Source organism: Trichechus manatus, unplaced genomic scaffold (genome assembly GCF_000243295.1).
Source record: "Trichechus manatus latirostris isolate Lorelei unplaced genomic scaffold, TriManLat1.0 scaffold00043, whole genome shotgun sequence".
Lineage (NCBI taxonomy): Eukaryota > Metazoa > Chordata > Mammalia > Sirenia > Trichechidae > Trichechus > Trichechus manatus.
Genome location: NW_004443979.1, coordinates 10,172,313 through 10,192,998, shown reverse-complemented (window position 1 = coordinate 10,192,998; position 20,686 = coordinate 10,172,313). Strand labels below are relative to the sequence as shown.

Below are 20,686 nucleotides of genomic sequence, written 5' to 3'. Positions count from 1 at the left end.
TGGACAGTCTCATAAAACAAAACAGGACTAATGAGGCACAGCAGTCCAGGGACAAGGACTAGAAGGTAGGAGGGGACAGGAAAGCTGCTAATAGGGAACCCAAGGTTGAGAAGGGACAGGGTTGACATCTCATGGGGTTCTTAACCATTGTCATACAGCAATATGTGTACTGAACTGTTTAATGAGAAACTATTCTGCAAACCTTCATCTAAGGTACAAAAAAAAAAAAAATTATCTATTCGAGATCAAATTGACAACAGCAACTCAAAAGGTTTGATGGGAAGCCTAGGGGACAGTGAGTTGAAGATAATGGTGATGGGATAATTTGCAAAAGGATAGTGAGAATAGCAGCACAACTGGAAGAATATAATCAATGTCACTGAATTGTACATGTAGAAGCTTTCAAAATGGTATAACTTTGGCTATGTATATTTTCACCAAAAAAAAGGTCCTCAAGGTCGAGAAGGGAGAGTGTTGACATGTCATGGGGTTGTTAACCGATGTCATAAAACAATATGTGTACTGTTTAATGAGAAACTATTTGTTCCGTAAACCTTCATCTAAAGTACAATAAAAAAATTTTTAAAAAAAGACTTCACCAAAAGAATAAAAAGACAATCTACAGACTGGGGAAAAAAAACTGGCTATAATATATCTGATCAGGGCCTAATCTCTAAAATCTACAAGACAAATAACCCAATTAAAAAATGCACAAAGGATTATGAACAGGCACTTTGCCAAAGACATTCAGGTGGCTAACAGACACATGAGAAAATGCTCACAATCATTAGTCAGTAGGGAAATGCAAATCAAAACCAAAATGCGGTACCATCTCACCCCAATAAGGCTAGCATTAATCCAAAAAACACAAAACAATAAATGTTGGAGAGGTTGTGGAGAGACTAGAACACTTATACACTGTTGGCGGGAATGTAAAATGGTACAACCACTTTGGAAATCAATTTTGTGCTTCCTTTAAAACCTAGAAATAGAAGTACCATACGATCCAGCAATCCCATTCCCTGAAACACATCCTAGAGAAATAAGAGCCGTCACACGAATAGATATATGTACACCCATGTTCACTGCAGCCCTGTTCATGATAGCAAAAAGATGGAAACAACCTAGGTGGCCATCAATGGACGAATGGATAAAGAAAATATGGTATATTTACACAATGGAATACTACGCAACAGTAAAGAACAATGAATCCGTGAAACATAAAATGGAGGAATCTGGAAGACATTATGCTGAGTGAATTTAGTCACAGAAGGTCAAATACCGTATAAGACCACTATTGTAAGAACTCAAGAAAAGGTTTAAACACAGAAGAAAACATTCTTTGATGGTTACTAGGGTGGGGAGCAGGGAGATGGTTATTCGCTAACTAGACAGTAGACAAGAATTATCTTAGATGAAGGGAAGGACAGTACACACTACGGGGGAAGTCAGCACAACTGGACTAAACCAAAGCTAAGAAGTTTCCTGAATACAACCAAACATTTCAAGGGACAGAGTAGCGGGAGCAGGGGTCTGGGGACCATGCTTTCAGGGAACATCTAGGTCAACTGGCATAACGAAGCTTATTAAGAAAATGTTCTGCATCCTACTTTGTTGAGTGGCGTCTGGGGTCTTAAAAGCTTGCAAGCGGCCATCTAAGATGCATCAACTGGTCCCAACCACCTGGAGTAAAGGAGAATGAAGAACACCAAAGACACAAGGAAAGTTATTAGACCAAGAGACAGAAAGGGCCACATAAACAGGAGACTTCATCAGCCTGAGACCAGAAGAACTAGATGGTGCTCGGCTACCACCAATGACTGCCCTGACAGGGAATACAACAGAGACTCCCTGATGGAGCAGAAGAAAGGTGAGGTGCAGAACTCAAATTCTAGTAAGAAGACCAGACTTGATGGTCTGAGTGAGACTGGAGGAACCCTGGAAAGCAAGGCCCCCAGATTCTCTATCAGCCCAGAACTAAATTTCCGAGGCCAACTCTTCAGACAGGGATTGGACTGGACTGTGGGACATAAAGTGATAGTCGTGAGGAGTGTGCCTCTTAGCTCAAGTAGATACAAGAGACCAAACGGGCAGCTTCTGTCTGGAGATGAGATGGAAGGCAGAGAGGGTTAGGAGTTGGTTGAATGGACCTGGGGAATCGGGGGTGGAAGGGAGGAGTGTGCTGTCACAGTATGGGGAGAGCAATTAGAGTCATAACAATGTATGTATAAATTTTTGTATGGGAGACTAACTTGAAATGTAAACTTCATTTAAACTACAATAAAGAAAAAATGAGGAAAAAAAAGGTGGCCCTAATGAATGAATGTACCTAAGCACTAAGCATCAACCTCTGCCAAGATCACAAAAAGACAGCCAACCATTATGTATACTTCCTGATGGAGGGAGAGAGAGAAATAAAATCTGATCAAGCTCCTGGATCTAACCAAGACACAGGGAAAACAAACAAACAAACGTGTTAAACTACACCACAGGGAAGCACTCACTAAACCCAAGACTCGGGGAACCTTTATAGAACCAACAACCTAAATTTCATCAAGGAAAAAAAAAGAGGAGTTCCAATCAAAGCGTGTTATTTGGATCCTAATTCAATCAAACTGCTCAAAATTAACTGAGAAAATTGGAAATTTGAGCACTGACTGGATATTCGATAATACCAAACCAAAACCAAACCCACTGCCATGGAATCTATTCAGACTTATAGTGACCCCACAGGACAGAGTAGAACTGCCCCATAGGGTTTCCAAGGAGCAGCTGGTGGATTCAAACTGCCAAACTTTTGATTACCAGCCAGCTCTTAACCACAGCGCCACCAGGGGTCCCCTTGATACTACAAAGGAATTGTTAAGTTTTGCTAGACTCGATAATTATATTGTCTTTAAAAGTCTTTATCTTTTAGATATATTCTGAAGTACTCATGGGATTAAATATGATTCTGGGATTTGCTTCAACATAATTTGGGACGAGTGAGGAGTGGAAAGAAGTAGAGGTAAAATAAGACTAGCCATGAGCTGATAACTGTTTGAAGATGAGTAAGAGGTTTGTGTGGGTTCACAATACCATATTATTTTTGTATACACTTGAAAGTGCCCGTAACAAAAAGTTAAAGCAAGGGTATTCATGATTACATAATATGATCATATTTACAACATAAAGGATAAACTATTAAGATGGTAGGAACTGTTAGACTAGTCTAGAGAATTCAGGCAGGAGGAGGAGCTCCCTGAGCTAAGACAGTGGTAGCAGAGAAAAGCACAGATTAAATCAAGGTTATTTTCTTAGGTCAGTGGTCAGGTTTCATGGACATTCGATGCAAAATTTTTTACCCACTCTTTTTTTTAAAGAAAACTAGAAAAGGTTCCATAGTGTTCATCATGTATGCAAAGAGGATTGTGATCCAACAAAAAAATTAAAAATCACTGAATTAGAACATATTTTAGGATACTGAGGCTAGCACATAGCCTCATGGGTTACTGGAGTCCAGCTCTTTCCTGTTTTGGAGCTTCTGCTAATGCTGTTCCTTCCAACTGTAATGTACTTTGTATGGCTAGGTATTATCCATACTTCAGATCTAAAACTATACTTATCCCCTAGAAATTTTATGAGAATTTAATGAGTTAAGACACATACTGAGGCACTTAAAATAATGCTTGGCATACAGAAAGTACTCAATAAATATTAACCATTATCTGAAAGCTTTATACAGGTTTTTGTGTATATTCCCATCACCATTTATTCTCAGCATCCTGTTAGATTTGTCACTCACAGCATTCTATTATTTCTAGAGTATAAGCTCCATGAGGACAAGGTCTTTGTTCATATATCATTATATATCCAGCACCTGGCACAAAGGAGACTCAAATACGTTCACTGAGTAAATAATTATGCTACAATCAATAAAACTCAGAAGCTGAACATATACAGATGGAAGATCCACTAAACTCTCTAGCATTTAGTGATGGGAAGCATGGTTATAAGATTAAATGAAGACAAGGAATACAGGAGAATTAAAAGTTAAGTTTGTTTTTGTGGAGGAAAGAGGCCGGCACTGGAAATGAAGTAAATAATGGATGCACTGAATTTGAGGTAGAAAAGTTAAACAGGAAGTTAGAAATATGTCCGAGACACCCAGAAGCCAAAATGTAAGAACATGGTCTCTAGAGGCAGCCTGCCTAGGTTTAAATCCCAGCTCTGCTGCCTCCTACTTGCTTGATCTTGGAGAGATTACTTAACCTTTGGGCCTCAATATTCTCGTGTTCAAAAAAAAAAACTGTGCCAAAAGCACTGGAATAACAATAAATGGTAGATATTACTAAAATTAGGGCATTTGTTGTTCAGTGGTAGAATTCTCACCTTCCATGTGGAAGACCTAGGTTTGATTCCTAGCCAATGCGCATCACATGCAGCCATCACCCAGATGTCTGTCAGTGGAAGCTTGTATGCTGCTATGATGTTGAACCAGGGCTTTAATCCAGTTCTTTCCAGTTCAATCACGGCCAAGGAAATGAGACCAGAATAGCCCTAAATTATTAAAAATTGGGTGAACCGGAACAGTAACAGGAGTGAGAAAAATTACAGGTCAAAGCCCTGCCAGAAACCTAATCTCCCCTTAGAAAACAAGGGCAGCGTATGTGTTTCATGGCAACCAAATCTCTGGTCGGTCAGATTTTAGCACAGTAGGGAACAGCCTTGGCCGGCTCAAAGATGGCAGCGAGTGTGCAGCTTTGTATTTGTGTCACTCTCTACAGTCCTGCCTGGTAATCCAATCTCACACATCAGGCTCCTGAAAGGGCTCACTACACCTCTTCCAAGTCTCTCATTTCCCCATTGGGATTACCGCTCCAGAGCATCCAAACTGTGAAAATTCCAGTCTCTTCCAGTTTCACTTTGTCAGCCATGACAGAGCTGATTCAAAGCCCTGGGCTGAACAGGTTTCAGCAGAGCTTCCAGACTAAGACAGACTAAGAAGAAAGACCTGGTGATCTGCTTCCAAACATTGACCATTGAAAACCCTGTGGATCACAACAGTCTGACCCCATTGTATGCAGGGTCCCCATGAGTTGGGGGTCAACCTGATGGCAGCTAACACATTATTAAGACAGTAAATAGTGGCTGAAAATCTGATTTTGAGTAAAATAGACAATGAAAACATAAAAAAAAAGAACCAGAACCCCATTAGGAACAAAGGAGAGGAAAAATACAAAGGAAAGTGTTAAGGGGACCATGGGGAACACAGGAGGAATAACAGAATGAAAGCCAAACAAAAAAAAGGGGTTCCAAGGAAGAAATAAGCAATAGCAGAAAGTACTGGTTAATTAAGTGCATATAGTCTGTAAAGAGGCCCAGGATTTCACAATTTAAGTCAATCATAAAAAAGGCAGTGTTCTATAAAGTGTTCAGAAGGGAGTAAGGACAAGGGAGCAAAATGGCTGACTAGAGTGGGATTATGGGGGGAATGGAGGAAGAAAAAGAATTTTATAGCAGTGGTCCCTAGACTTTTGTTTTCAAGAACATCAAAAAGAAACAGGGAGACTGACATTTTAAGGTGGTAGACATTTAATTCTATCAAATTTTTTTTTAAGTTTATACTCTATTACGTATCACATCATTTGAAACAGGAAACTATGTAAGAACAAAAATGTATGAAAGCTAAAAATCTTGGAATAAATGGAGAGCCTTTATGAAAAACTTAACTATTCTGTTCTTATTTCTCATGATTTCGTTGTAGATTCATCAAAATCTTGTCATAAAAAAGGCACCGGGATTTGCAAATCACTGTTCTCAACTACCCTCTGAAAACTCTTGACAATAAAAGGGAAGAGTTTGGGGGAAACAGAGTTAAAGTTTCCCTCTCTCTCTTAAAAATGGAGATAAGCAAAATATCTCCTATTAACGTACGGATCTTTAGGCAGCAACAACTGTCATGTTATGACCAACTGTACACCAGAGTGTGCAGACACAAGCACTAATTAAACATTTTACATTTGCTTGAGAATCAGTAGTTTTAGAATATAAACTCCTGGACTACATTTTCCATATACTATCTATGTTATATTTTTATAGTTGGCAAACAAGCACTTTGTGTATACCAAAAGTGCATTCATTACATACCAACTATACGGAAAAATACAAGGATATACTTGTCATATGCATAAACTAGGCCTGGCACTTTATGGAGCCTCAATAAAACTTTGTCGAAATGTATTGAAGTGACACGTACCACATAATGCTACACACACAATTATAAGTCAGATTTCATTTCTATAAAAAAATGCTAAAAAGATAGTATGGCACAGTGGTTACAAGAGTGGTAATAAGACCACAGGCTTTGGACTCAGACCTGGGTTCAAATCTCAGCTGCAATACTTCATAGCTGAGCGACCTTTGGAAAGTTATTTAACTTGTCTGAGTTTGTCTCAGGTATTAAATAGAGACAACACCTACCTCATAAGGTTGTAATGCGATTAAATGGCAGTTATAATTTTTATATAATATGAATTGCTAAAATTCCAGAAATAGTCCATTTTTTAAAGCCCTAGACCAAATTATCCAAATCTCCGAAGGATGAGGCAAAGGCCTATATAAATTTTTCAAGTTCTACAAGTAATTCTGATTCCTGCTTAGGAACCACTGTCCTAGAGCCTTACTAACAACGCTTTACCTGAGACCAAGGTAAGAGATGAAAGAGCTTTAAGACATGATCCTTTGGTTTAGTTTCAAGTTTCTAAGGCAGACCTTTACCCCAAATTCCTCTTACAGAGAACAGAATCATACTGCAAAGTTCTAATTTGATATCTTTTCCAATGCCAGGGAAAATATGATTCCATGTTAAAATTTTACATAAAAATTAGGTATACCCTGACCTCTTCATGTTCATAATAGTTACAAAAATCGTACTTTAAAAATATGTGTAGATGAACAGTGCCCCCAGAGCTCGATACAATACTGAAATGTAATCTGTCTTATTTCTATGTTGTCTTTCTTGAAAATGAGTTTGTTTACAATTAAAATCCATTGATGCTTCACTTAAACCCTCTCATAATTTTTCATCCAACACATACTTTTTTAAATATGGATCTCACAAACAATCTTAAGGCATCTAAAGCAAATTCAATATACTAGAAGCACACTTGAAATTCTATTAAGTAATCCAGTAAAACATTTAAGAGAAATATATAGCACAAAAACAGACAAACACAATCATTAACATTTTATTCCAAAAGAATTTGTGAAATAATGAAAATCCCTGGAAAAAATTAAGTCTAGAAATACTGTAAAACATGTTCAAAACAAATAAAAAAAGCTTAGGATGGCTATATCCGAAGTAAAGTGCTAACAGTAGGTCAACTGAAAGAAATCCAGGAAGAATGCAAGCAACAGAAATCTTCCTTAAAGGATTTTTTTCTGTTGTTGCTGTTAAGGAGAGAAATGCAAGGGCTAGGACAGACAATATAGGTTTCACTAATTTATGGGTTTTATTAATTTAAACACACAAGTAAGAATATTTTCCCAACTACTTACATTAGTGAAGCTTATGAGTGACTAATGCAACTGCTAACTTGTAAAGTGTTAAAATCCAAACTTGCATATAACAGTACAGAAGTTATAAACACTACATCAGGGACAGGTCAAGTGTTATTCAGTGAGGAGAAGCCTCAATGCATTTGTAAATACAGTTTAAAACATTTTAATAAAGCTTTATTAATCTCACTCTACCCACACAGAAAATTAATTTCAAGCATGGTGTAATAGGAAGTTTTATACTGAGCGCTCTATAAATCCCAAGTATTTTTAAGCTGACTATACACAATTAAAAAGAAACAATAATTGTTACTTAAGCTTTCTGAAAGTTAAAAGCCCAGTAGTTTACCAAAACACAATTCTAAAACACTGAATTGACTAACAGATGCTAGTCTATAATTAATTTTGACGAAGTGTCAAAATATATCAGGATTCTTTTTAAAAATTTAACTTTACTCATTTTGTGGAGTTCAAATGCAAGTTTACAAGTTCAAAGTTTAAACAGAAGAAATTCATATCTGAGACCACTCTTTCAAAGTTAATCCAATCTTCCATCTTTCAACACATTTTCCTAACTCTTCACCATAAGCATATATGACATACATGACAGCAAACACTACTGCTTTACATCCTAAACATATACTAGTCTGAAGACAAGTGGAACACTACGTAGGTGCATGCTTTTTTATTCTAAACCTACTTTTGCCTGAAAAGGGATTTAAAAATAAACACAAATACCCAAAAAAGTTGAACAATCCTTTCAAAAAGATGCAGCAATTCTATAATCCAAGATATGGGCCCTTAAACTACCAACACCTCCCAAAAGTTAGGTTAAGGCATCCAAGCGCACCCAAAGGCTCACCTTAATAGGAACGAGTCTAGCTCAGTTATGAGGATGATGGGTTCTGAGCACATTTAACTTTGCTTCCCTTAGGTGAGTTAGTAACATGAGAAAAGCACGTTTTACTTCAAGCTAATACTAAATCTTTTCTCAGCCTTTCATAAATACAGCACAGATAGTCTGGTTTGGCTTTTTTATGGGTAAAGAAGGGGAGGTGTCTGGTGAAGGAAATGCTAAAAAGAAAAATGCAGTTCTGAGAACAGTAAGCGTTGATGAATCACTAAGTAAGGAAGAACTGCAAAGAATCCAATTCAATAAGGCAACATCCCAGGTAAGAAGGCACTAAAGTTGACAAGTAGGAAATGAAAACTTCATAGGTAAACCTCAAGCCATTGTGTTTGGTAGCAGCCCAGGAAAGAAGCGTGGCTGTCAAGGGCCAAGTGCATACCTAGTCGGGGAGGGGGTCAGACAAGCCAAATCGGAAAGGGGGAGGGTGTCCGGGAAAAGGTGGTAATATGCCCATCCCAGTCCCCTTCCTCGGGTTCTCCACCCCAAGAGGAAAAAACGAGAGCAACCGCAGTGCCCAGCAGCCCCACAACGGGCTCTCCACAGAGATGATCTCGGCCGCAAGCTCCGGAGGCCCGGGAAGGCCGCCTCCGGAGGAGCCCCCACAGACGCCATACTAAAAGCCAAAATGGCTGCCCAGAGGAAGCCCGCACCGCGCAGCTAGTGAGTGTTGGGGAGCAAGCTTCTACGGGAAAAGGGGAGGGAGACTCAGGAAAAGCCGTCGCCAGAACCGTCGCCCCCGAGCCGCACAGGTAGGTTCCTCTCGGTTTCCCGAGGCCGCGGGCTCCGGCTGAGAGTCCCGGCCCCACCCCCCCGGCCGAGGTCCCCACCGCCGCAGCCACCCCGCACACCGTCCCCAACGAGGTACCTGCAGTTCGGCCCGCTCCACCTCCCAGTGCGCCCGCTCCATCTCGAATCGTGCCCACTCGTGCTGGATGTAGTGCAGTATCCCCGGGATAGTGTACTGCTGCGGCCGGGACAGCTCAGGGCCTGCCGCGGGGCCCGCTCCCTCGGCAGCCGGAGGACCCCCGCCGCCCGCCGCTCCATTCCCCCCTGGAGAAAGGTTCATGTTCCCCCCAGGCCCCTGCTGCTGCCGGGGAGGTGCCGCCATCCCCGGACTGCCACCACCGCCTCCAGCGAGCTCGTCCATTGTGTGGGGCCCCGACCGGGGCGCAGGGCGAAACGCCGACAGCTGGGGGAAGGGCCGGGGAGGGTAGCCCCGCGCTGGTGGCGGGGCGGAAGCCGGCCAGGAGAGGGGCAGGGAGGGGGTCGTTGCAGTGTGCTTGCCGTGGGTCAGAGCAAGGAGCTGCCGGCCGCCGCCATTACAGTCCCACCTCCATCTGCCCGTCTCAGTCACTCACTTTAGGGGACGGGGGGGCCGTGGCGGGAGCGGGGAGAGAGGGCAGGGTTGAGAACGGGATAGACGTAGGGACGTCACTCCCGCGTTGCATGCCGGATAGAGAACGACGCTGCCGCCGCACTCGGGATAGCCAAATAGAGTCTAGCTTCACTCTACGCAGGCGTACTGGGAGCTCATTGAGGGTTACCGTTAGGGGGCGGGGAAGGAGCTCGGGATCCGCCCCCCAGACCCGCCCCCGAGCCCTGTCCCGGTATCGGGTCCCGACGCTGGGGCTAGGACTTCGGCTTTTGAGAGGCAGTCAGCCCGGGTCTTTGAGATTATCAGTTTCACTCGAGCAGGCAGCCTCCCGGCGTCGTTCCCCAGCCAAGGGTCTCGGCCGCGTGGCCAACTTTGGAGCTGTGTTTTAACCAGGCTAATCGCGGTGGCCGACCGCAGCCCGTCCCGGATTCCTGACGTTTCTTTTGCATTCCTTGCGTGTTTCTGGCAGTCCCAGAGGATCGAGCCTTTTTCTCTGCTTGTCACTCGCTCTTTCTCTGGTTTCTTAGCACCAGTCAGTTCCCGGAGCTTTGGGGACGTACTCTTTTGGCAAATAGCCCAGGTCCTTACGGACGCGATGACTGAATTCCCCGTCTTCCCCTCGAGCCTGGGCTTTTTTGTCCCATTTCTGTGCGCCCGGTCCCCCGTCACAATTTGTTTCACTTTGCCTTCCCCCTTTTTTCCTATTCTTTCGTGAAAGTGGTATTTTGGGAGTTTGGGAGGAGAGTGGGAACGACCGTTTTCATTTTTTTATTTTTCTTAAGAAGGGGAGACCTTGAAATCCTTTAGATCTTGACGATGGTGGGTGGTGGGAGGAAGATAACTTTGAAGGAGACTGGTTAGTCTTAACAATTTGACGTTTTTGAAGTAAATAAGTTTCTTCTCACACATATTGCTATTTCTTTTCTTCTTCTCCCCACCCTCAAAAACAAAACCAAAAGTCTCTGCTCCTCTTCTGTTTCTCAGCTTCGTATGTGGCAGTACATCCAAGCCTGAAGCCTAAAAGTCATTTCAGTGCCTTTCTTTCACTCAGCCCCCACATCCAATCCCTTTCTTGGTAATATCTTTCATATCTACTCCATTGTCTCCATTCACACCTTAATTTAAATTTCCCACTTGCACACTTCCTCCACTAACTGCCACTGCTACTGCCTGAGTGATCTTCCTAAAAGACAAATCCAATCCTGTCATTCCCTGCATAAAATATTTTAGCAACCACCAAAACTTTTAGGATAAATCCGGAAATTTTATCTTAGCACATATAGGTCCTTCAGATTCTAAATCCTCCCTAGATCCTAATCTACCATCATCCCGTCACCCCACTCCACCGTACTCTTCTCTCCAGCCAAACTACACTGTTTTTGGTTCCTCACAGGTACAATTCTGCTTCATTTCACAGTGATTTAACACATGATGTGCCCCATTGCCTTTCCTTCCCTTCTTGGAAAACTCAGCTCAAGCAGTACTTCCTCCAAGAAGCCTTCCAGATCCCTGAGTTATTTAGAGACTCTATCCTAGTAGCATCCCATGGTTGCCTCTTATCTTAATATTTATTACACTTTATTTAAATTATCAGAGTCCTTGGGTGGTGCAAACGGTTAACGTTAAGGTGCTCAGCTGCTAACTGAAAGGTTGGTGGTTTGAGTCCACTCAGAGGCACCTCAGAAGAAAGGCCTGGTGATCATCTTCGGAAAAATCAGCCGTTGAAAGCCCTCTGGAGCTCAGTTCTCCACTCAGAGGCAACTGTTTTTTTTATTTAAATCATCTATGTACTTGTCAGTAACACATTCTAAACTGTTTGAAAGCAAGACCTAGCGTGTAATGGGTGCTCCATAAATCTTTGCTTCACTCATTTCTTTATTAAAAAAATATTTGATTGACCACACTTTTCAGATACTCTCTTAGATCCTGATGATCCACCGTGAACCAAACAGACTTAATCTTACAGAGTTTACAGTCTAGTTTTAAGCAAGTAACTTTAACCATGGTTTTATAAATGTCAATAATACAATCCTTGGCTGTTATTCCCAGACCATAGAGTCCTTAGTGATTGATCTGCAAGATTGCAGAATCCTTGGGGGCGGGGCCTGTGCCCCTCTTGTTCACAACACCCAGTGCCTGGTACAGTGTATGACCTCAATAAATGTTTGATGAATAAGTTAAATTTAGACTAGACTAATATGAACATTTTTCCTTCACCTTGTTCATTTTTATTAGTTTTTGCTACAGTTACACCAGCTGTGCCTTATGGTTCAATGACCAGAACCAAAAGTAAAGGACACCAAGGTTTTCTCCTCTGGAGAAAATTTTGTAGAGTATTGATGTTATACTTTGTGTCCACAATAGCTGAAAACACTCTGCAGTGAGCTCCTACAATCTTGTCCTTGTGGGTAATGAGCACTCCCAGGTCACATTGTCACCTGCAACTCCCCTAACTGGAACTCCCTCCCTAAACTGTGTCTGAGTCATTTCCTCTTTTCAGTCTCACCATTGAAACTTTGTTCTGTCCTTTCATCAGTCCTTATTCATCCCTCCTCTACTCCTAAGACTCTCCCAGTTTCGACCTAAGGCTAATGATCTTCAAGAATGCCTACTCACATCTTTATAATCAGGTTAGACTTTTACAGTTTTTTTTTTCCTTAGACACTTGTCTACTTATTCTATCTTTGACCAAAAAACAGACTTGTCATATTTCACATACATATATTAGCAAAGGTATGTTAAGGAATTTCCAGGCTTTTAAATAAGAAGTAGTTAACATTCAGATGCTTTCTTACTAATTATTCCAGTACCTGATGTGAAGAGTTTTGAGCCTGCCTTTGAAAACTACTGAGCTCCCTGTAATTACTCACCTATATACCCAGTTTTTATACCTTGCTGACTGCGTACCTGGCATCCTTCTACCCAAGAATTTAAACTGGTTTACAAACATTAATCTATTCATCTTTTTGCATAATCTGCAGAGGTTGTGATAAGTATTCTTATCTCCTTGGGGTGAAGGAAAAGCTAAGAGTTGTCAATCACTTCAGCAAGCCCTTGATAGAATAGGAAGTGGTTCCCACTCATATCAGTGAGTATATATGTATATTTGGAAACAAGAAATAGTCTCCCTTCACTATTCTGCCTCCTACTGTCCCATCGATGGGCTTGTTATTACTGTCTCTGATTCCCAAATCATTTGTACATTTGAAATCATTTTTTAGGTAGTTTCAGGATGTTATAGTGTTTATGAATATAATTAAAGAGCAAACAAATAGTAGAAGCCAGAGGAAGATCTCTGAGAAGAGTAGGCAAGGTAGTAAAGTGTGTAATGCAGATGGAACAGAAAAGGAGGAGGCATCTTGGACTTGGCACCATGGTTTGTTTCCTCTGCCAGACAAGATCAGATATCTACTTCTCATTAAAGTAATTGCCTGTGGCTAAGAAAATTGTAGAAATACGTGCAAGGAACTTGCACCATTTCAAATAATGTATTATGTGGAAAAGAAAAGGAAGAGGACCTTCACCGATTATAGAAAAACAGGCACCAAAGCATTTAGGAAACTCAGCATGCTATATAAAATTCTAGTCCAAGTTCATTCCCGAATTGTCTCCTGGGTAATGTGAGTCAGAAAAAAGTAGGCTGTGATAATATTATATAATAGCCAACTCATAGAGATGTCAAAATTGAAAGGAAAAAAAAAAAAAAAGATTTCCTGGAGCCAAGTCCCTCCTGGACATCGGCTAAAAGTGAACAACCAGGTCTGTAAACATGAGAACAAAATGACTGGAGAATGTGACTGAATGGGAAATTGCCAAAACTTTCCTGGGTAATAATTTAACAAGCTTGGAAACATGATTTGTCTCCTATTGGAGTAGCAGAAGACATCTTCATGGGAAACCTATACTAGAGACACTTCTCTTTGAAGAATGTTTTAACTTCGGCAAAAATTCACAAAAACATATTTTGCTAACATAGTTTTAAATGATGGTTATCTGTGGTTTTGTCTTTCTATTATTAGACTAACCTAAAGCAAATGTACTAGGCTCTTGCCATGTATTTCCTGCCCCAGACTTGGATTCAGCTATTTCTCAAAGGGGGAATCCTAAACCCTTTTAGGAGGATGATGTTTAAAGACCATAATGTATTTAAAGACATCTTCCTAATTCCTTGTTACAGCTTCACAGTCTTCCATTGAATGGATATAGTTGTTTCCAGTTGTTTTGTATCAATAGTGCTACAACTAATAGTCTTACGCATATGTCACTTTTTATTTTTGCTGGTAGCAAAAATAAATTGGGATAGATTTTTAGAAATAGGATTGTGTGGTCAAAGTGTATATTCATATGTTTGAATTCCAACTAGTATTGTACAAGAGCTCCTGTTTTCCCATAGACTTTCTAACTGAGCGTGTAGTCAAACTTGTGGAATAAAACCTGGTATATCAATATATTTTTAATTCTTATTTTTTGTGTTTTGAGCAAGGATGAACAACGGTTTAAATGTTTAAGGGCCATTTGCATTTCTTCTAATGCAAACTGTATGTTCATATCTCTTGCCTATTTTTTTTAATAAAACTGTTGGTCTTTTCTCAATTTTTAGAATTTCTGACTGACCCCAACCATCTCTCCTCAGTACAGGGTCTGTCCTTCCACACAGGAATTTCCACTGAGTGTTTCTGAGCACCTCGAGGGTCATGAATACCCCAGCACCCTGGGACCTTCCCCTGCACTCATTGGCAAAAGGGACCCTGCCAGATCTCCTCCCAGATCCCACTGTGGTTCTTAGATAGGCTTGTAGGGTTCTCACTTCAAGTAGGCCCCTTCCGTTGGGTGTTTACTTGTTGGTGATTTCTGGGTTCCTTGCCTCTTTATGGAGCCCTGGTGGTGCAGTCGTTAAGAGCTCAGCTGCTAACCAAAAGGTCAGCAGCTGGAATCCACCAGCCTCCTTGGAACCCCATTGGGCAGTTCTGCTCTGTCCTGTAGGGTCGCTGTGAGTTGGAATCGACTCAACGGCAACAGGTTTTTTGGCTGATTCTTTTGGCACTCGCAAGCCCACTTTTTTCTAACTTCCTCTTCGACTTGCTCAGCCTCTGTGCCCCCTGGTTCTTGTTGCTATAGGTGGTTTGGCTCCACCTATCAGTGTTTTAGAGTTCAATGGAATGTTTTTTCACCTAGTTTTCAGTATAGATTTTGCCCGTAGATGTTTCCTTTTGCTATCTAGTTGCTCCAACCATTTTTGTGAGTGGATCCTGGGAGATTCCAAAACTACTCTACTGCCATTACCACCACCTCTTCTGCTTGTGTTTTGAAAGTTTAAATTGCCTGCTTTTTAACTTGAAACTATTTATTATGGCTCTGCTACTGAAATATTTGTACTTGGACACTACTAACGTAGTTGTGACATATTTACTATGCAAAGATTGTGAGATATAAATTTGAATATTAATGTCCTCTGGGCAACAGTTGAGCCCTGGTGGCACAGTGGTTAAGGGAATCAACTGCTAACCAAAAGGTTCGAAATCACCAGTGGCTCTGCGGAAGAAAGATGTGACAGTCTGCTTCTGTATAGGTTTACAGCCTTGGAAACCCTATGGGGTCGCTATGAGTCAAAATCAACTTGACAGCAGTGGGTTTGGGTTTTTTTGGTTTTTTGGACAACAGTGGGCAGGCTCTTGTCTGACAACTTTAATCTCCTTTTTACATTTTCAGCAGGAATTGTAACATGTTGCTGCAGTTTATTGTGAAAGTAAAAATAGCAACAAGTGCTTCTGGGTAATGGGCAGCCAAGCAGGCTGTCTGAAAGGCTCTGTGTCCCTCCCGGACATCCGATTGCAACAAGAATAGTACTAAATTCAGATATGTGTCTGTAAACTTGCTTTGAACAGCATTTGCCTGGTGTGCGTTATTTATTGGAAGTAGAAAGGGAGATTAGCTGGACTCACTAAGAGAGAAAAATCAGACTTTGGAATTTTGGAGGTTTTATGACTAATCACAAATATTAAACATACTGTAGCGAATGTGGCAGCATGAGCTTTACTGTCCTAAGCTTTCACATTATCTGATTGGGACACTTCTGAGGCATTTTTGACTCTATATTGAATTGGACTAAAAGTGAATAATCCGTTAGAATTAAGCCTTTTGTGGTATGCTCCGGGGTCAAGACTGAAATTGCCAAAACCTTCATGTTAGCCAGTAAAAGCTTTTGTATAGAGGGTACAACTGGCCAAAGATGGATCTACACTAGTGAATGGGGAGTGAAAATGTTCATCCATGATCATATTACACTGAATTACTAGTCTTGAGGCAAACTGAGAGGTAATAGCAGCCAGTAAGAGCACAGATGTTGGAGCCAGACTCACTGGGATTGGTCCTTCCTTCACTTTACCCTATGACATTTGCCAAGTCACTAAGTTTTCACTCTGTAACGTGGGGATAAAAACAGTATTTTATAGAGGTATTATGAGGATTAAATGAGTGTAAATGATCAGAACAGCACCTGGCACCATGTAAGTGTTTTTTATTTTATTATCCTCTCTTCTTGAGATGTTTAGTTGGGTGATATTAACAAACCATGTTACCAAGAATGAATAATGCCTTTCAAGTTATAGCAGTGGAGATCTTTCACAACCACCATCAAACACTGAGGGTATTAATTACTCATTTGAAATAGAGTTAGTTGTAGCCATTTCACTAACAAAGAAAGTAGATCCTGTTGGGTAGGTAAGCTGATCTCCAGTCGGAGTTTAATACAGTCATTTTTGTGTTTCATTGCTTCTGTTAGAGCTTTGATCTGTAAAAAGAATTTCTTAAAGCCATAATTTTCTAAATGATATCCTCAGGCCCCCAAAATGTTAATATAGCTTTTAATAATGCTTGATTTTAACTCAGTGAATTTTATTTAATTTAAATAATTGTTTAAATTTAATTAGGAAGATCTTAAATAATTTGAGTACATAGCTGTAGTTTCGTAGGAGTCCCTGGGTGGTACAAACGGTAACGGGCTCAGCTGCTAACCAGAAGGTTGGCGGTTCATGTCTATCCAGATGTGCCTCAAAAGGAAGGTCTGACGATCTACTTCTGAAAAATCAGCCATTGAAAGCCCTATGGAGCACATGTATCAGAATTTCATTCCTTTTTAGAGCTGAATATTCCACTGTATGGATATGCTACATTTTGTTTATCCCTTCATCAGTCGATGGACATTTGAGTTGTTTCTACTTTTTGGCAGTTGTTATGGATTGAATTTCATTCCCAAAAAATATGTGTTGTAAATTCTAACCTGCCTGTGGTTATAATCCCATTTGGGAATGGATTGTCTTTGTTATGTTAATAAAGCAGTATTAGTGTAGGGTGTGTCTTGAGTCAATCTCTTTTGAGATATGAAGGAGATTAAACAAGCAAGCGGACAAGCAGAGATGGGGGAAGAGAGATGCCAGGCCACATGAAGATTGCCCAGGAGCAGAGGCTTAAAAGAGACAAGGACCTTCCTCCAGAGCCAACAGAGAGTGAAAACTTTCCCCTAGAGCCAGCACCCTGAATTCGGACTTCTAGTCTCCTAAACTGTGAGAAAATAAATTTCTGTTTGTTAATACCACCCATTTATGGTATTTCTGTTGTAGCAGCACTAGATAACTAAGACAGCTGTTATGAACAAATGTTTCTACGAACATTTGCGTATAGGTCTTTGTGTGGATGTATGTTTTCATTTCTCTTGGGCATATACCTGGGAGTAGAATTTCTAGTAAGTTTGTGTTTAACTTTTTAGGCAACTGCCAAATTGTTTTGGAAAGTGGCTGTAACATTTTATGTTCCCACCAGCAACGTATGAGGGTTCTAGTTTCTCCACATCCTAGCCAACACTCCTTGTTGTTTGCCTTTTTGATTATAGCCATTCATTGGAGCCCTAGTGGCACAGTGATTAAGGGCTACAGCTGCTAACCGAAAGGTCTGGCAGTTCAAATCCACCAGCCACTCCGTAGAAACCCTGTGGGGCAGTTGTACTCTGTCTTCTAAGGTCACTGTGAATCCAAACTGACTCAATGGTTTTAATTTGCATTTTCATAATGATTAATGACATTACTACTCTTTGTTCAAATGTCTCTTTAAATCCATTGCCAATTTTTTAATTGTGTTACTTGTCTTCCTAGTATTGAGTTATAAGAGTTCTTTATATATTCTAAATATGTGTCCTTTCTCAGATATCTTATTTGGAAATAGTTTCTGCTAATCTGTGGCTTTTCTTTTTTTTTTTTTTAATGATGTCTTTTAAAGTACAAGTTTTTAATTTTGATTTAGTGCAGTTTATTTAATTTTTATTTTATGGGTTGTACTTTTGGTCTTATATCTATTATCTTCTGAAAGTTTTAAGTTGTAGCTCTTACGTTTATGTTTATGATCTTTTTTGAGTTAATTTTTATATATGATATAAGGGCCTAAATCCATTTCTGTAATTTCTTGAGTGAAATGAAAAATTTTAGGCAGCAACTGGTATGTCCTTGACAAAAGAATGGTCCTTCTCTGCCTACTGGAAAGATCATTGTGTTCCAATAAATATACAACTTTGGGAGTCTACCTGTCATCATGAGTGGCATGGCTGCCACCCAGCCAGCCAGCCAGATCAGCTGAATGAACCCGAGCATCTGTGGGGTGACATGTCACAGTCAGATTGCCTTCTCATTCAGCATTCTGTGGGTTAAGATTCATGACCAAATGAAAGAAATTATCCGTAGTATCTATAGGTTTCTGTTTTCTCTGCTCCCTTGCTATCTTATACTTAGTAAGCACTCAGTCAGCATTATTTTATTAGATATTCAGAAAGGTGAGTGTCATATACTTTGGTGAGTCTTTTAACATCTTGTTACTCTGAGTATGATCCCTACACCAGCAGCGTTGGCATCAAGCGAGAGCTTGTTAGAAATGTAGGAAGGCCCTGCCCTAGACCTACTGAATCAGATTCTGTACTTAGCAGTATCCCCAGTTGATTTGTGTGCTCGTTAAAGTTTGATAAACACTGGTCTTGAGCAGGACCAGGAGTCCCTGGGTGGTGCAAATGGTTAACATTCTCAGCAGATAACTAAAAGGTTGGAGGTTCAAGTCCACACAGAGGTGCCTTGAAAGAAAGGCCTGGAGATCTACTTCTGAAAAATCAGCCATTGAAAACATATGGATCACAGTTCTACTCTGACCATACTCCATGGAATCAACTCCACGGCAACTGGTTTACAGCAGGACAGAATACAGCCTGTGGCCAAATCCAGCTGCTGTCTGCTTTCGTAGATAAAGTTTTATTAAAACATAGCCATGCCCATTTGTTTACATATTGTTTGTATCTATGACTGCTTTCACCCTATAATGGCAGAGTTGAATAGTTGAGAAAGAGACCAAATGGCCCTCCGAGCCTAAAATACTTACTATTTAGTCTAGGGAAAAAGAGGGAAAGTTCCCAAATGTTATGTGGTAGAAATGACTGGGAGTTCAGGATGTTATCTGGGACAGCACAGCCTGACAAAGTGTGGACTAGGACATTTATAGAAATTACACATTTATACACACACACACCCCTCATATATTAAAATTAGCATGTTTCAGCTAAAAGAAAATAGGAAAGACTGAAGTGTCATTGATGAGAATGTTAATAAAAATGAACGTCATACTTAAAACATCTGCATTAATACAAATATTTACATCTCTATGAGGTTTCTTCTTCTTTTTTTAATAAGCTTTCTATTTGGAATATTTTTAGATTTAAATAAAAGTTGCAGAGATAATACAGAGAATTTCCGTATACTCTCACCTAGTCTCAGTTTCCCCCGCTATCATCCCACATTACCTTGGTACATTTGTCAAATCTAAGAAACCAACACTGGTATGTTATTATTAACTAAACTCAAAGTTTATTTGGATTTCACCAGTTTTTCCGTTAATGTTCCAGGATGTTTTCTGTTCCAGAATCCGATCCAGGACACACATTGCATTTAGCTGTCACGTCTCCTTAGCTTCCTCTGCTCTGTGACAGTTCCTCACTCTCGCCTTGTTGTTCATGACCTTGACAGCCTTGGAGGCTACTGGCGAGATATTTTTTAGTATGTCCCTCAATTTGAGTTTGTCTACTGTGTTTTCTCATGTTTGGAATGCTGTTATCACTGATGATGTTAATCTTCATGACTTGCTTAGGGTTGTGTTTCCAGGTTTTTCTATCTTAAAGCTACAATTTTTCCCTTTACATAGTCTATTCTTTGGAAGCGAGTCACTAAGTCCAGCCCATACTGAAAGGGAGAATTAAGCTCCACCTCCTGGAGGAGGGAGTATCTACATATGTTATTTGGAATCTTCTGTAAGGAAAATTTGCCTCTTCTGCTACATTTATTTATGTAATCATGTTTTATATCAGTATGCATGTATATATATTTCTTATACTTTGGGCTATAATCTAATGAATACTATGTTATTTGTTTTATTGCTCAAATTGTGCCAGCTTTAGCCATTGGGAGCTCTTCCAGGTTGTCTCTCTCTCTCTTTTTATAACAACTTTATTGAGCTATAATTCTTATATAATTCATCCATTTAAAGTGTACAGTTCAATGATTTTTAGTATATTCACATATTTGTGCTGCCATCACCAAAATTGGTTCTAGAACATTTTCATTACCCCGAAAAAGAAACCCCATACCTCTTAGACATCATCCCCAACCTCCCACCTCTTGTCCTAGGCAACCATTAATTTATTTTCTATTTCTATAGATTTGCCTATTATGGATGCTTCATACAAATGGAATCATACAGTATATGGTCTTTTGTTACTGGCTTCTTCAGTTAGCATAATGTTTTCAAGATTCAGCTGTTTGGTCTCTTTTTAATCTTTA

General features: G+C 40.3%; 2 protein-coding genes across 9 annotated transcripts in view; one reads left to right on the top strand and one right to left on the bottom strand.

The window, feature by feature from the left end:
* Positions 1-9,611, bottom strand: part of STRN3 (striatin 3) — a 115,712-nt gene extending 106,101 nt beyond the window's left edge. For all 6 annotated transcript variants that reach the window (XM_023731492.1, XM_023731491.1, XM_004376532.2 and 3 more), the window contains exon 1: positions 9,315-9,611. In XM_023731492.1, coding sequence (XP_023587260.1) covers positions 9,315-9,596 — 282 coding nt within the window. In that variant the 5' untranslated portion in view covers positions 9,597-9,611. The remainder of the gene's footprint in view (positions 1-9,314) is intronic.
* The window catches only part of AP4S1 (adaptor related protein complex 4 subunit sigma 1), a 49,502-nt gene continuing 31,648 nt past the window's right edge, over positions 2,833-20,686 (top strand). For 2 of the 3 annotated variants that reach the window (XM_004376535.2, XM_023731495.1), the window contains exon 1: positions 8,849-9,198. The gene's annotated coding sequence lies outside the window, so the exon portion shown is untranslated. Of the gene's footprint in view, positions 8,712-8,848; positions 9,199-20,686 lie in introns of those variants that run through there. The other variant, XM_023731496.1, reaches the window with a different exon arrangement.